At 45.2% G+C, this 15,639-nt stretch overlaps 1 protein-coding gene across 3 annotated transcripts in view; it reads left to right on the top strand.

Moving 5' to 3' along the window:
* LOC115149932 (phosphatase and actin regulator 3) overlaps positions 1-12,348 on the top strand; it is an 87,574-nt gene extending 75,226 nt beyond the window's left edge. For 2 of the 3 annotated variants that reach the window (XM_029692734.1, XM_029692733.1), the window contains exons 9-12: positions 8,509-8,564; positions 10,124-10,326; positions 10,933-11,009; positions 11,563-12,348. In XM_029692734.1, coding sequence (XP_029548594.1) covers positions 8,509-8,564; positions 10,124-10,326; positions 10,933-11,009; positions 11,563-11,578 — 352 coding nt within the window. In that variant the 3' untranslated portion in view covers positions 11,579-12,348. Of the gene's footprint in view, positions 1-8,508; positions 8,565-10,123; positions 10,327-10,932; positions 11,021-11,562 lie in introns of all 3 variants that reach the window. The other variant, XM_029692735.1, reaches the window with a different exon arrangement.
* Positions 12,349-15,639: the final 3,291 nt, after the last annotated feature.

Here is a 15,639-nt window from a genome sequence, read left to right as displayed (position 1 = left end):
AGCAGTGGAAATGCATTCTCTGGACTGTTACCTGACCTCAACCCCATCGAAACTCTTCGGGATGAATTGGAACGCCGACTGTGAGCCAGGCCTAATCACTCAACATCAGTGTCCGACTTCACTAAAGCTCTTGTGGCTGAATGGAAGCAAGTCCCCGCAGCAATGTTCCAACATCTAGTGGAAAGCCTTCCCAGAAGAGTGGAGGCTGTTATAGCAGCAATGTTCCATCATCTAGTGGAAAGCCTTCCCAGAAGAGTGGAGGCTGTTATAGCAGCAATGTTCCAACATCTAGTGGAAAGCCTTCCCAGAAGAGTGGAAGCTGTTATAGCAGCAATGTTCCATCATCTAGTGGAAAGCCTTCCCAGAAGAGTGGAGGCTGTTATAGCAGCAATGTTCCAACATCTAGTGGAAAGCCTTCCCAGAAGAGTGGAGGCTGTTATAGCAGCAAAGCGGGGGGACCAACTCCATATTAATGCCCATAATTTTGGAATGAGATGTTGGACGAGCAGGTGTCCACATACTTTTGGCCATGTAGTGTATTTGCTCTAAATACCAGAGGCCGTGAGTTTACCAGCGTGCTGTATACCGATGTGTACAGTGTGTTTACCAGCGTGCTGTATACCGATGTGTACAGTGTGTTTACCAGCGTGCTGTATACCGATGTTTACAGTGTGTTTACCAGCGTGCTGTATACCGATGTTTACAGTGTGTTTACCAGCGTGCTGTATACCGATGTGTACAGTGTGTTTACCAGCGTGCTGTATACCGATGTGTACAGTGTGTTTACCAGCGTGCTGTATACCGATGTGTACAGTGTGTTTACCAGCGTGCTGTATACCGATGTTTACAGTGTGTTGACCAGCGTGCTGTATACCGATGTTTACAGTGTGTTTACCAGCGTGCTGTATACCGATGTTTACAGTGTGTTTACCAGCATGCTGTATACCGATGTGTACAGTGTGTTTACCAGCGTGCTGTATACCGATGTTTACAGTGTGTTAACCAGCGTGCTGTATACCGATGTTTACAGTGTGTTTACCAGTGTGCTGTATACCGATGTTTACAGTGTGTGTTTACCAGCGTGCTGTATACCGATGTTTACAGTGTGTTTACCAGCGTGCTGTATACCGATGTTTACAGTGTGTTTACCAGCGTGCTGTATACCGATGTGTACAGTGTGTTGACCAGCGTGCTGTATACCGATGTTTACAGTGTGTTTACCAGTGTGCTGTATACCGATGTGTACAGTGAGTTTACCAGCGTGCTGTATACCAATGTTTACAGTGTGTTTACCAGCGTGCTGTATACCGATGTTTACAGTGTGTTTACCAGCGTGCTGTATACCAATGTTTACAGTGTGTGTTTACCAGCGTGCTGTATACCGATGTGTACAGTGTGTTTACCAGCGTGCTGTATACCGATGAGTACAGTGTGTGTTTACCAGCGTGCTGTATACCGATGTTTACAGTGTGTTTACCAGCGTGCTGTATACCGATGTGTACAGTGTGTTTACCAGCGTGCTGTATACCGATGTGTACAGTGTGTGTTGACCAGCGTGCTGTATACCGATGTTTACAGTGTGTGTTTGCCAGCGTGCTGTATACCGATGTTTACAGTGTGTTTACCAGCGTGCTGTATACCGATGTTTACAGTGTGTGTTTACCAGCGTGTGCTTTAGGTTTGTGTTCAGCATAGGGTAGCAGAGGCCCTGGATTCCAACACTATTCCAACACTCTTTGCTCTGGCCTGCCTAGAGTTTCAGACGGGAGTTTATTCAGTTTTGGGACTATTCTATCAGTCCATTAAACCTGGCAGATAAAGTAATAGTATTTAGTACAGTAGGTCTGCCATACAGCCTGGGTAGTAGGCCTGTAATACAGCCTGGGTAGTAGGTCTGCCATACAGCCTGGGTAGTAGGCCTGTAATACAGCCTGGGTAGTAGGTCTACCATACAGCCTGGGTAGTAGGTCTGCCATACAGCCTGGGTAGTAGGCCTGTAATACAGCCTGGGTAGTAGGTCTGTAATACAGCCTGGGTAGTAGTTCTGTCATACAGCCTGGGTAGTAGGTCTGTAATACAGCCTGGGTAGTAGGTCTGTAATACAGCCTAGGTAGTAGGTCTGTAATACAGCCTGGGTAGTAGGTCTGCCATACAGCCTGGGTAGTAGGCCTGCAATACAGCCTGGGTAGTAGGTCTGCCATACAGCATGGGTAGTAGGCCTGTAATACAGCCTGGGTAGTAGGTCTGCCATACAGCCTGGGTAGTAGGCTAATACAGCCTGGGTAGTAGGTCTGTAATACAGCCTGGGTAGTAGTTCTGTCATACAGCCTGGGTAGTAGGTCTGTAATACAGCCTGAGTAGTAGGTCTGTAATACAGCCTAGGTAGTAGGTCTGTAATACAGCCTGGGTAGTAGGTCTGTCATACAGCCTGGGTAGTAGGTCTGTCATACAGCCTGGGTAGTAGGTCTGTCATACAGCCTGGGTAGTAGGTCTGTCATACAGCCTGGGTAGTAGGTCTGTAATACAGCCTGGGTAGTAGGTCTGCCATACAGCCTGGGTAGTAGGCCTGTAATACAGCCTTGGTAGTAGGTCTGCCATACAGCCTGGGTAGTAGGCCTGTAATACAGCCTGGGTAGTAGGTCTGCCATACAGCCTGGGTAGTAGGCCTGTAATACAGCCTGGGTAGTAGGTCTGCCATACAGCCTGGGTAGTAGGTCTGTAATACAGCCTGGGTAGTAGGTCTGCAATACAGCCTGGGTAGTAGGTCTGTAATACAGCCTGGGTAGTAGGTCTGCCATACAGCCTGGGTAGTAGGCCTGTAATACAGCCTGGGTAGTAGGTCTGTAATACAGCCTGGGTAGTAGTTCTGTCATACAGCCTGGGTAGTAGGTCTGTAATACAGCCTGGGTAGTAGGTCTGTAATACAGCCTGGGTAGTAGGTCTGTAATACAGCCTAGGTAGTAGGTCTGTAATACAGCCTGGGTAGTAGGTCTGTCATACAGCCTGGGTAGTAGGTCTGTCATACAGCCTGGGTAGTAGGTCTGTCATACAGCCTGGGTAGTAGGTCTGTCATACAGCCTGGGCAGTAGGTCTGTAATACAGCCTGGGTAGTAGGCCTTATCACTGGTGTATTGGATGGTATACACCATAGACCCATTTATTTTTCAGTGGACATTGCATCCACTCATTTTTTTTATCCCCAGGATTCGTATCAAAAAGTAGTGTAGTGGAGACATACACTGTATCCATTCACAAGGCTGATGGAACGGAGCAGAATGCTAATCATGTTGATAAACTAATATTTCTTTCATTCAAAACGGTTTCATGGACAGAGATGGAAATATCCATTACAAGTTTAGAGAGGGGAGATCTAAAGATGCTACAACTACACTGGCATACCAGACACCCCCGCAAAGCCGTGGGGGGGGGAATAAGTTCTGGGGGGGAAATGCGCATTGTCATCGATATTTATAATTTTGACAGTAGCCCCTTGAAAAGTAATTCATAAACCTTTTTAATTTCCGTATGAAGATAAGTGTTTGTTTCTTGGGCTTCAGCAATGTGACTGTTAAAAGTGCCTCTAACTGATCGAAAGTATCAAGGGGATATGGGTGAAATAATGCCGTGGTTGTCAAGGCTACAACGGCGCCAGCGCAGTGAGTGGAACTTCCTCAGGTGTTCTGCAGCTCATATCAGAAGATCGACAGCCTGGTGCATCTCAGGTAGTTCATTGGGGATTTTAGTTTATTAAATGATCTCTCAGCAGATGCGAACAGTTACAGGGATGGTAAAAACAGCTTGATTGCCGTAGCAAAGAGGAGTGTTGCTTCAAAATACAACAGTTCTGTAACATCTTTAACTGAGCCTTTCATTCTCCTCCGCTGCCGGGCCTCAACACGCTGCCGGGCCTCAACACGCTGCCGGGCCTCAACACGCTGCCGGGCCTCAACACGCTGCCGGGCCTCAACACGTTACGGTCGTCTGGATACTGGACAGCCAATGAATTGGCAGATAAAAAAAACAGGTGATCATCTTTAGCGGACAACAGTTCTTGAACAACAAAAAAATTGCGGTTTGCGATTTCGTTCATCAATCTAAAATATAATTTTATTTATCACATGCGCCGAATACAACAGGTGTAGATCTTACAGTGAAATGCTTACTTACAATCCCTTAACCAACAAAGCAGTTTTAAGAAAATACCCCCCCCAAAAAGTAAGAGATGAGAATAACAAGTAATTAAAGAGCAGCAGTAAATAACAATAGCAGGGCTGTATACAGGGGGTACCGGTACAGAGTCAATGTGGAGGCTATATACAGGGGGTACCGGTAAAGAGTCAATGTGGAGGCTATATACAGGGTGTACCGGTACAGAGTCAATGTGGAGGCTATATACAGGGGGTACCGGTACAGAGTCAATGTGGAGGCTATATACAGGGGGTACCGGTAAAGAGTCAATGTGGAGGCTATATACAGGGGGTACCGGTAAAGAGTCAATGTGGAGGCTATATACAGGGTGTACCGGTACAGAGTCAATGTGGAGGCTATATACAGGGGGTACCGGTACAGAGTCAATGTGGAGGCTATATACAGGGGGTACCGGTACAGAGTCAATGTGGAGGCTATATACAGGGGGTACCGGTACAGAGTCAATGTGGAGGCTATATACAGGGGGTACCGGTACAGAGTCAATGTGGAGGCTATATACAGGGGGTACCAATACAGAGTCAATGTGGAGGCTATATACAGGGTGTACCGGTACAGAGTCAATGTGGAGGCTATATACAGGGGGTACCGGTACAGAGTCAATGTGGAGGCTATATACAGGGGGTACCGGTACAGAGTCAATGTGGAGGCTATATACAGGGGGTACCGGTACAGAGTCAATGTGGAGGCTATATACAGGGGGGTACCGGTACAGAGTCAATGTGGAGGCTATATACAGGGGGTACCGGTACAGAGTCAATGTGGAGGCTATATACAGGGGGTACCGGTACAGAGTCAATGTGGAGGCTATATACAGGGGGTACCGGTACAGAGGCAATGTGGAGACTATATACAGGGGGTACCGGTACAGAGTCAATGTGGAGGCTATTAAATGGCTGGGTAGCCATTTGATTAGCTGTTCAGGAGTCTGATGGCTTGGGGGTAGAAGGTGATTAGAAGCCTTTTGGACCTCGACTTGGCGCTCCGGTACCGCTTGCCGTGCGGTAGCAGAGAGAACAGTCTATGACTAGGGTGGCTGGAGTCTTTGACAATTTTTTGGGCCTTCCTCTGACACCGCCTGGTAATGAGGTCCTGGATGACAGGAAGCTTGGCCCCGGTGATGTACTGGGCCGTTCGCACTACCCTCTGTAGCGCCTTGTGGGCGGAGGCAGAGCAGTTGCCGTACCAGGCAGTGATGCAACCGGTCAGGATGCTCTCGATGGTGCAGCTGTAAAACCGTTTGAGGATCAGAGGACCAATGCCAAATCTTTTCAGTCACACGGCCATGTCTCTGACCACCTCCCTATAAACTGTCTCATCGTTGTCGGTGATCAGGCCTACCACTGTTGTGTCATCACAAACTTAATTATGGTGTTGGAGTCGTGCCTGGCCGTGCAGTCACGAGTGAACAGGGAGTACAGGAGGGGACTGAGCATGCATATTGAAGGTCTCCAGTGTTGAGGATTAGTGTGGCAGATGTGTTGCTACCTACCCTCACCACCTGGGGGCGGCCCATCAGGAAGTCCAGGATCCAGTTGCAGAGGGAGGTGTTTAGTCCCAGGGTCCTTAGCTTAGTGATGAGCCTTGAGGGCACTATGGTGTTGAACGCTGAGCTGTAGTCAATGAACAGCATTCTCACATAGGTGTTCCTTTTGTCCAGGTGGGAAAGGGCAGTGTGGAGTGTATTAGAGATTGCATAATCTGTGGATCTGTTGGTGCGGAATGCAAATTGGACTTGTCTAGTTAAATAAAGGTTAAAATAATAATATAAATAAAAATATGCATGGTGAATCACATGATTCTACCTCGCTCCTGAATTACACGTGTTACAACTATTCAGTCTACAAACATCCTGGTCTCCCCTACATTTACCAAAGCTACAGTATTACTGCTGTCTATTATCTATCTATCTATTATAGAAATGAAATCATTCAGAATAGCCCACTACACCATGAGATAGTTTAGCCACGGAGGATTTTAGCCCAATAACTAGGAATTGCCTACAGTCGGGAACGCGCGGGAAATCTGTCAGACAAAACATGTTAAAAAAACAATCGAGCCAAAACACATGTTGGAAAGCAATGACTCCTGCTGAAAAGAGAAAGCTTTATGCTGTAGGTTACCAAAATATTTAATCAACTTCCAAATATATTTTACAAAAGAGAGAGAGAGACAGAGAGAGGCTTTTGGCACGATCACATCGATATTCACCAGCTAGTGAGCTGCGCATCATTGAGAGAGTCAGTGGAATTGGAAATCATTTTTAGGACTATAATTTCCTCATGTCTGTGTCTCCACACTCCCATGCCAAGGCTGTTGATGGAATCAAGACAAAATCGTTTTTATTGATTTCAGATTCTCAGTTTGTCAGTGTCATAGTAGCCTGCCATTTCGATCATTTGTGAGGTATTAAGAAAGATTCTGCCGACGTCTCCAGTCATGAAAAATGACGTAGAATTAATTGCATGAAAAGCGTTTTTTAAAAGGCCAACATTTTCCCAGACCTTAGGCTACTACAAATGTTCCCCATGTGTGCAACTTCTGTTAATAAGTGCCTCAACTCTACTGTTCTATACCACTAGACAAATGTGATGATATGCACAATGCTTTATTATAGAGGTGATTTTCTCTCATGAGTTCCGGTTCCTCAGAACTCCACAGGTCTCTCATGAGTTCCGGTTCCTCAGAACTCCACAGGTTACCCCCCCCTCCCTCCCTCTAGGCTCAGGTTTTGTTCCGGCACTTCCCGATTTACATATTAATCACTGGATATAACATAGTGGCTTGTTATAACATAGTGGTTTTAACAGTGCCACACAGCCTGTCTAATCAGAGCCAGATATAGGCTATAAATCTCTATTTTTATCGTGGTTGATTCTACAGTGTGTAAATAACGAGTAGATAATGAGTCAGTCTGTCTGTTGTTTTAAAGGAGTTTAGGAATGTCATCTACTTCATTCTGTTGAAATATAATCTGTCAGATAAGGTTAGTAGAAGGAAACTCCTTTATGAAATCAATCCCCAGTCTCTGTCTTGGACCGGGAGGGGAGAGGAGAGGAGGGGAGGGGAGAGGAGAGGAGAGGAGGGGAGAGGAGAGGAGGGGAGAGGAGAGGAGGGGAGGGGAGTGGAGTGGAGTGGAGAGGAGAGGAGAGGAGAGGAGTGGAGAGGAGGGGAGAGGAGTGGAGAGGAGAGGAGGGGAGGGGAGGGGAGAGGAGAGGGGAGTGGAGAGGAGAGGAGTGGAGAGGAGAGGAGGTAAGGGGAGAGGAGTGGAGTGGAGTGGAGTGGAGTGGAGTGGAGTGGAGAGGAGAGGAGAGGAGAGGAGAGGAGAGGAGAGGAGAGGAGAGGAGAGGAGGTAAGGGGAGAGGAGAGGAGTGGAGAGGAGTGGAGAGGAGAGGAGGTAAGGGGAGAGGAGAGGAGGTAAGGGGAGAGGAGAGGAGAGGAGTGGAGAGGAGAGGAGAGGAGAGGAGTGGAGAGGCGAGGCGAGGCGAGGCGGGGCGGGGAGTGGAGGGGAGAGGAGAGGAGAGGAGGTAAGGGGAGGGCAGTCTGCCTGCCTGCCTGCCTGCCTGCTGAAGCCCTGACTGCAGCAGTTTTCAAGGCTTGCACGGTTTGGAGCTTGAGTGGGAATTTCCTCTCTACGTAGCAACAACCGTCCCCCGTCCCTCCTCCTCCTTGCGGTGATGCTGCTGCGCTGGTAGTAAAAAGGAGAGCTCTCTCTCTCCAGCAGCACCACAGCACAGTGGACAGCAGCGTTGCGTCAGTAGCCAGGCAGAATACATTACCGACGGCAGAGCAGAGCAGAGCTCTCATCATACTGCCGTAGACACTTAGGGAACTCAGTCCTGCCGTGCAATACGGGACCTTACAGGCTACAGATTCATCCTTTTTACTTCCCCCATCTCGCTGACAATATCCACACTATTTTTTACCCTGCACAGCGGATCTTGGGAAATATTTTGTAAAGGAAAAGGACGCTTTATATTCTGGATATATATATGTATATATTCTGCATAAGAGACTTTGTGTTTTGTAGCGTGATAAACCACGCACCTTGTCTTCTACCCCGATGTGGAGACGCTCTCGGTTCAGTCACAGAAGAGGGTCGCTAGTTAACTCCAGATGGGACACTAAGACGTGTAGATCGTGGAAAGGCTCTACACTCCGACTCAAACATCCTGACTGCTGCTGCTGCTGTTGCTAGTAGAAACAGTCTGTCTGTCAGAGACTGTTTACCGGAGGACCGAGAAGCCGGTAATCAGACGACACCAACATGGTTCAGAACATTATTCTGGTGTTTTTCCGCAGGCGGCTGAGCCAGAGACCCGCCGTAGAAGAGCTGGAAAGTCGGAACATCCTCAAACGTGAGTATTATTAATTAGCATATGTACTACATAGTTTATAACTGATTATACCAACAGCTCCTCGACATTATTACATTATTATTCTTACATTTATTGCCATGGTGATGAAGACATGTTACATTGAACTGCAAAAATTGCAGTTTATACTGCAGCTTTCTTAAAATGCATCTAAATTTCCGAGTAAAATTTTTTTTTTTTTTTTTTACAAATAAATATCCCTATTTGTCGAACATTGGGCTACTATTGATAAATAGTATTTAAAATGATTACAAAATAGTTTTTTGCATATTATGCAGAAAGATATCCCATTTCCTAAGCCTATATGGTGTATTTTGTGCCAGCTCTCTTCACTACTCGTTTAAAGGGACATTCAAACACTTTATATAAAAAAATAAAGAGCTTTTTTATTCCACTTAATATCTCAATATCAATTTCCCTGCAGTCGACTAATCCTGGAGGGCTTTTGTCCCTAAAACTCCCAAACGAAAAATACTAATCTACTATGTTATATAATACAGTATATATTATTAATGATAATAATATGCCATTCAGCAGACACTTTTATCCAAAATGACAGTCCCTCTGTCTGCTGGTCAGCCCATACAGACACACAGACGGACGCAACACACACACACGCACACACACACACACACACACACACACACACACACACACACACAAAACCCTAACCCCTAACTCTAACCCTAACCCCTAACTCTAACCCTAACTCTAACCCTAACCCCTAACTCTAACCCTAACCCTAACTTTAACCCTAACCCCTAACTCTAACCCTAACCCCTAACCCTAACTTTAACCCTTACCCCTAACTCTAACCCTAACCCCTAACTCTAACCCTAACCCTAACTTTAACCCTAACCCCTAACTCTAACCCTAACACCTAACCCTAACCCTAACTTTAACCCTAACCCCTAACTCTAACCCTAACCCCTAACCCTAACTTTAACCCTTACCCCTAACTCTAACCCTAACCCCTAACTCTAACCCTAACCCTAACTTTAACCCTAACCCCTAACTCTAACCCTAACCCCTAACCCTAACTTTAACCCCTAACTCTAACCCTAACCCCTAACCCTAACTTTAACCCCTAACTCTAACCCTAACCCCTAACCCTAACTCTAACCCTAACTCTAACCCTAACCCCTAACCCCTAACTCTAACCCCTAACCCCTAACTCTAACCCTAACTCTAACCCTAACCCCTAACTCTAACCCTAACCCCTAACTCTAACCCTAACCCCTAACTCTAATCCTAACCCCTAACTCTAACCCTAACCCTAACTTTAACCTCTAACCCTAACTTTAACCCTAACCCTAACCTTAATGTCTAATAAAGATAGACTCAATCCTATAAGGCTTCAATCTGCAATCCTAGCTCACATTTTTCCCTAACACACACACACACACACACACACACACACACACACACACACACACACACACACACACACATTTTAATTCGTCTACAGTCACGTCAGGACTCAGACACTAGATCACAGGTCAGTATTGTTTCTAATGTGATATGTTGTGTTTTTTCTCCAGAGAGGAACGACCAGTTAGAACAGGAGGAGAGGAGAGAGATCAAACAGAGACTCAACAGGAAGTTGAACCAGCGTCCTACAGTAGATGAGTTAAGAAACAGGAAGATACTGATTCGATTCAGTGACTATGTTGAGGTGGCCAAGGCTCAGGACTACGACCGCAGGGCAGACAAACCCTGGACAAGGCTGTCTGCTTCAGACAAGGTCAGCTCAACACACACACACACACACACACACACACACACACACACACACACACACACACACACACACACTGTGTTGTTGTTGTTATTGTTGTTGACTGTGCTGTTGTTGTTGTTATTGTTGTTGACTGTGCTGTTGTTGTTGTTATTGTTGTTGACCTTGCTGTTATTGTTGTTCACTCTGCTGTTGTTGTTGTTGTTATTGTTGTTGACTGTGCTGTTGTTGTTGTTATTGTTGTTGACTGTGCTTTTGTTGTTGTTATTGTTGTTGACTATGTTGTTGTTATTGTTATTGTTGTTGACTGTACTGTACTGTTGTTGTTGTTGTTATTGTTGTTGATTGTGCTGTTGTTGTCATTATTTTTGATTGTGCTGTTGTTGTTATTGTGTTTGACTGATGTTGTTATTGTTGTTGACTGTGCTGTTTTTGTTATTATTGTTGACTGTGCTGTTATTGTTGTTACTGACTGTGCTCTTGTTATTGTTGTTGACTGTGCTGTTGTTAATGTTTTGTTGACTCTGCTGTTATTGTTGTTGACTGTGCTGTTGTTGTTATTGTTGTTGACTGTGCTGTTGTTGTTATTGACATTGGTGTTGTGTTCTCCAGGCAGCAATACGGAAGGAGCTGAATGAGTTCAAGAGCAACGAGATGGAGGTTCACAATTCCAGCAAGCACCTGACAAGGTGAGTCTCAGGTAATGGACAAACTAATGTGACCTAGCCAGTGGGTACATGCAATGTGCACAGACTGCTAGAATGAAAGTCAGATTTTAGCAGAACGTTTTGCTGAATCACACAGAACCGGGAAGATGAGGACACATTTAACCAGAGCTCTCCTCTCCTCTTCTGACTCCAGACCCCCCCCTCCTGTCTGACACAGTTATACAACTCTGCCAGCTCCACAAAGGACTGCGCGTTACCTAACCACTCAGCACAGTTCCTGTCTAGCACTCAGAGGACAGAGCTATTGAATATATTCTATATGAATAGATGTTTCAGACAGAACACTCGCATCGTCTGTCCATTCAGTTATTAATAGATATTATTAATAGATCTCTGATTGATGAAGTTCTGGGAAGGGATCATACTCTAACACTGACAGTGTCCTCTTTTTCTTTCTCTCTCTCTCTCTCTCTGTCTCTCTCTCTCTCTCTGTCTCTGTCTCTCTCTGTCTCTGTCTGTCTCTCTCTCTCTCCCTCTCCCTCTGTCTCTCTGTCTCTCTCTCTCCTGTCTCTAGGTTCCATCGACCGTAATGTAGAGGTAGTTTCTTCTGTGAAGAAGCAGCTGTGTGGTCAGTGTAGACCATGTGACAGTCTCCTGTTCCCAGGCCCAGTCTCCTGTTCCCGGATGTTCGACCTACAGATTTCTGTCTGTCTCTCTACCAACATGGAGGAGCTGTCTGTCTCTCTGTGTGTCACAATAGAGGCTATGTCTCTAGAGCTGGAGCTCAGGAAAGATCACAGGAACCATCAGACTGATAAACTCTTAAAGGAACTATTAACGCGTCAATGTGTGCTGTTTCCTGGATGTCATCCAATGAGAAAAAAGACTCATGGATATCATCCAATGAGAAAAAAGACTCATGGATATCATCCAATAAGAAAAAAGAGGAATGAAGAAGACAGCAGCACTTACTAGTTCACAAGTCGTTTCTCTCAATTCACTCTAAGCCAGCAGTCTGAACGAATCAGAATCAGAAAACTTTATTTATTACGCAACAAATGTTGCTAAGAATTTTGTCTTGGTGTTATTTGCAAGTTTTACGGGATCTGGATGGTATAATTCATCCAACCAAATGTTTACTGCAGGTTTCTCCTCCACAATGGAACAACAATAATTACTAAAAAGATAAAAACATAGAGGTTTAATAAAACATTTACCTTCTTTTTTTACACTTTAGTCATTTAACAGATGTTCTTATTCAGAGCGACATACAGGAGAAATTAGGGTTAAGTGCCTTGTTTTACCAGCAACCGTTCAGTTACTGGTCCGATGCTCTTAACCTCTAGGCTACCTGTCGCCAGAAAAAAGCTTTAAAAAAGGATGAAACAGTACATCCCTAAAAACTGCTGTTGTGGAATAAAACTGATAGAAATGATGAAGTCTGTGAGTGCTGGTTGTCTTGTTGGATCTTTTGGATTAGTCAAAAGGGAGGAACTACGAAGAGCCTTCAACTTAACCCAGTGGAACAAGACTGATCCCTGCCTGATCCCTGTCTCTGAGGGATCAGGCTGGTTCCACCAGGTTATCTCCAACCTGATCAGAGACAGGGATCAGGCTGGTTCCACCAGGTTACCTCCAAGCTGCTCAGAGACAGGGATCAGGCTGGTTCCACCAGGTTATCTCCAACCTGCTCAGAGACAGGGATCAGGCTGGTTCCACCAGGTTACCTCCAACCTGCTCAGAGACAGGGATCAGGCTGGTTCCACCAGGTTATCTCCAACCTGCTCAGAGACAGGGATCAGGCTGGTTCCACCAGGTTATCTCCAACCTGCTCAGAGACAGGGATCAGGCTGGTTCCACCAGGTTACCTCCATCCTGCTCAGAGACAGGGATCAGGCTGGTTCCACCAGGTTACCTCCAACCTGCTCAGAGACAGGGATCAGGCTGGTTCCACCAGGTTACCTCCAAGCTGCTCAGAGACAGGGATCAGGCTGGTTCCACCAGGTTATCTCCAACCTGCTCAGAGACAGGGATCAGGCTGGTTCCACCAGGTTACCTCCAACCTGCTCAGAGACAGGGATCAGGCTGGTTCCACCAGGTTACCTCCAACCTGCTCAGAGACAGGGATCAGGCTGGTTCCACCAGGTTATCTCCAACCTGCTCAGAGACAGGGATCAGGCTGGTTCCAACCTGCTCAGAGACAGGGATCAGGCTGGTTCCACCAGGTTACCTCCAACCTGCTCAGAGACAGGGATCAGGCTGGTTCCACCAGGTTACCTCCAATCTGCTCAGAGGAGACATCTTTTCTCCTTCATTTTGTCTTATAACCTTGTTATTACAAGTCAGGGAATGGAGGAGATGCCAGGGTACGTCTCAAATGGCACCCTGTTCCCTATATAGTGCACTACTTTTGACCAGAGTTCCCTATATAGTGCACTACTTTTGACCAGGGTTCCCTATATAGTGCACTACTTTTGACCAGAGTTCCCTATATAGTGCACTACTTTGACCAGGGCCCATATGGACACAGACCTTGAGGAGGTCATCTCTATGTCAGAGGACAGAAGATGCATGGTCGTGTCTGCCATACTTTTTTCATAACAGACTCTTTGAAGGCATTTTACGAACAATGGCCTTATAGACGCTGGCAGAGGAGAAACGAGGAGAAATGAGGAGAGATGAGGAGAGGTGAGAGATGAGGAGAGATGTGGAGAGATGTGGAGAGATGTGGAGAGATGTGGAGAGATGAGAGATGAGGAGAGATGTGGAGAAATGAGGAGAGATGAGGAGAGATGAGGGGATATTTGGAGAGATGAGGACAGATGTGGAGAGATGTGGAGAAATGAGGAGAGATGTGGAGAAATGAGGAGAGATGTGGAGAGATGAGGAGAGATGTGGTGCATGTGACCAACAAGCCCTTTCCTCTCCTCTCCTCTCTCCAGTAACGCTAGCTGGGTCGCAAAATGTCTGGTAAATTTCCCCAAATTCCCTGACTGGAGGATTCCCGGGAAACCGGAAGAATTTTGCGACCCCTCCGTGTTATTCTCCCCCCAGCACCCAGGCCTCTGTTTCTCTGAGCTGGACTGCAGGGAGTTTCATAACAGCCTGTTAATTCATCATCATCATCATTATTATTATTATTATTATTAATGTTATGCTGTTGGCAAGAGGAAACCATGTCTGTTTGGACACCATGTCAGACATCCATCTCTTTATAAACACTATTATTGTCTGCACAATACAAGTTTTGACTTTTTAAAGAACTGCTATTGTTGTTTTTCATTTTTATAAAAGTGGTTGGATGTGGAGGGGTTGTTGAGAAAGGAGCATCACCGACTGGTAGTGGACTCTGATACAGCTGCTGGTTTAGATACAGGTACAACTGTCCCAGTTAGGAGACCAGTAGGAGACAGAACACACATGTGGCCAACAAGAAGGTAGTAAACAGAGAGAAACAAAGTATGTAGTAGACAGCAGTAATAGCAGGCTAATGAATAATAGCAAATGTAATAACAATGCTAACAATGCTATGCTAGCAGTAGTACACAGCAGTAATAGCAGGCTAAGGAATAATAGCAAATGTAATAACAATGCTAACAATGCTATGCTAGCAGTAGTACACAGCAGTAATAGCAGGCTAATGAATAATAGCAAATGTTATAACAATGCTAACAATGCTATGCTAGCAGTAGTACACAGCAGTAATAGCAGGCTAATGAATAATAGCAAATGTTATAACAATGCTAACGATGCTATGCTAGCAGTAGTACACAGCAGTAATAGCAGGCTAATGAATAATAGCAAATGTAATAACAATGCTAACGATGCTATGCTAGCAGTAGTACGCAGCAGTAATCGCAGGCTAATGAATAATAGCAAATGTAATAACAATGCTAACAATGCTATGCTAGCAGTAGTACACAGCAGTAATAGCAGGCTAATGAATAATAGCAAATGTAATAACAATGCTAACAATGCTATGCTAGCAGTAGTACACAGCAGTAATAGCAGGCTAATGAATAGTAGCAAATGTAATAACAATGCTAACAATTCTATGCTAGCAGTAGTACACAGCAGTAATAGCAGGCTAATGAATAGTAGCAAATGTAATAACAATGCTAACAATTCTATGCTAGCAGTAGTACACAGCAGTAATAGCAGGCTAATGAATAGTAGCAAATGTAATAACAATGCTAACAATGCTAAGCTAGCAGTAGTACACAGCAGTAATAGCAGGCTAATTACAATATAGCAATACGGGCTAGCAGTAGTGAAATAGCAGGGCTATAGGCTAGCCATAATACAAAAAGCTATATAAGTAGCCCATAAATAACAGCAGTGATGGCTAGGCAGTAGCATATAGTGGCTAATAGCTTTTTCCTTTTCTTTCAAGTTATTAGCACACATAAATTATCTCAAATACGTGAACGCTTTTCCAATTGTATTATATAATCTGATGCCTGAAAGCCTGTTATCACGAGCACTGAAACACCGCCTGATGTCTCGTAAGTCTTTCTCACCGTGGCTGGAAAGACCAAGACAGTCCTAATATAATAATGTCCTCACTTTAAATTGCGAGGAAGTGCTTATAGTAATGGCTGGAATTTAATAAAATGAACGTTATCGAACACATCAAACACATAGTTCCCGT

The sequence above is a fragment of the Salmo trutta genome, chromosome 16 (assembly GCF_901001165.1).
Source record: "Salmo trutta chromosome 16, fSalTru1.1, whole genome shotgun sequence".
NCBI lineage: Eukaryota > Metazoa > Chordata > Actinopteri > Salmoniformes > Salmonidae > Salmo > Salmo trutta.
Note: the sequence above shows the minus strand (reverse complement) of the source record. Positions and strands in the feature narration are given on the sequence as shown.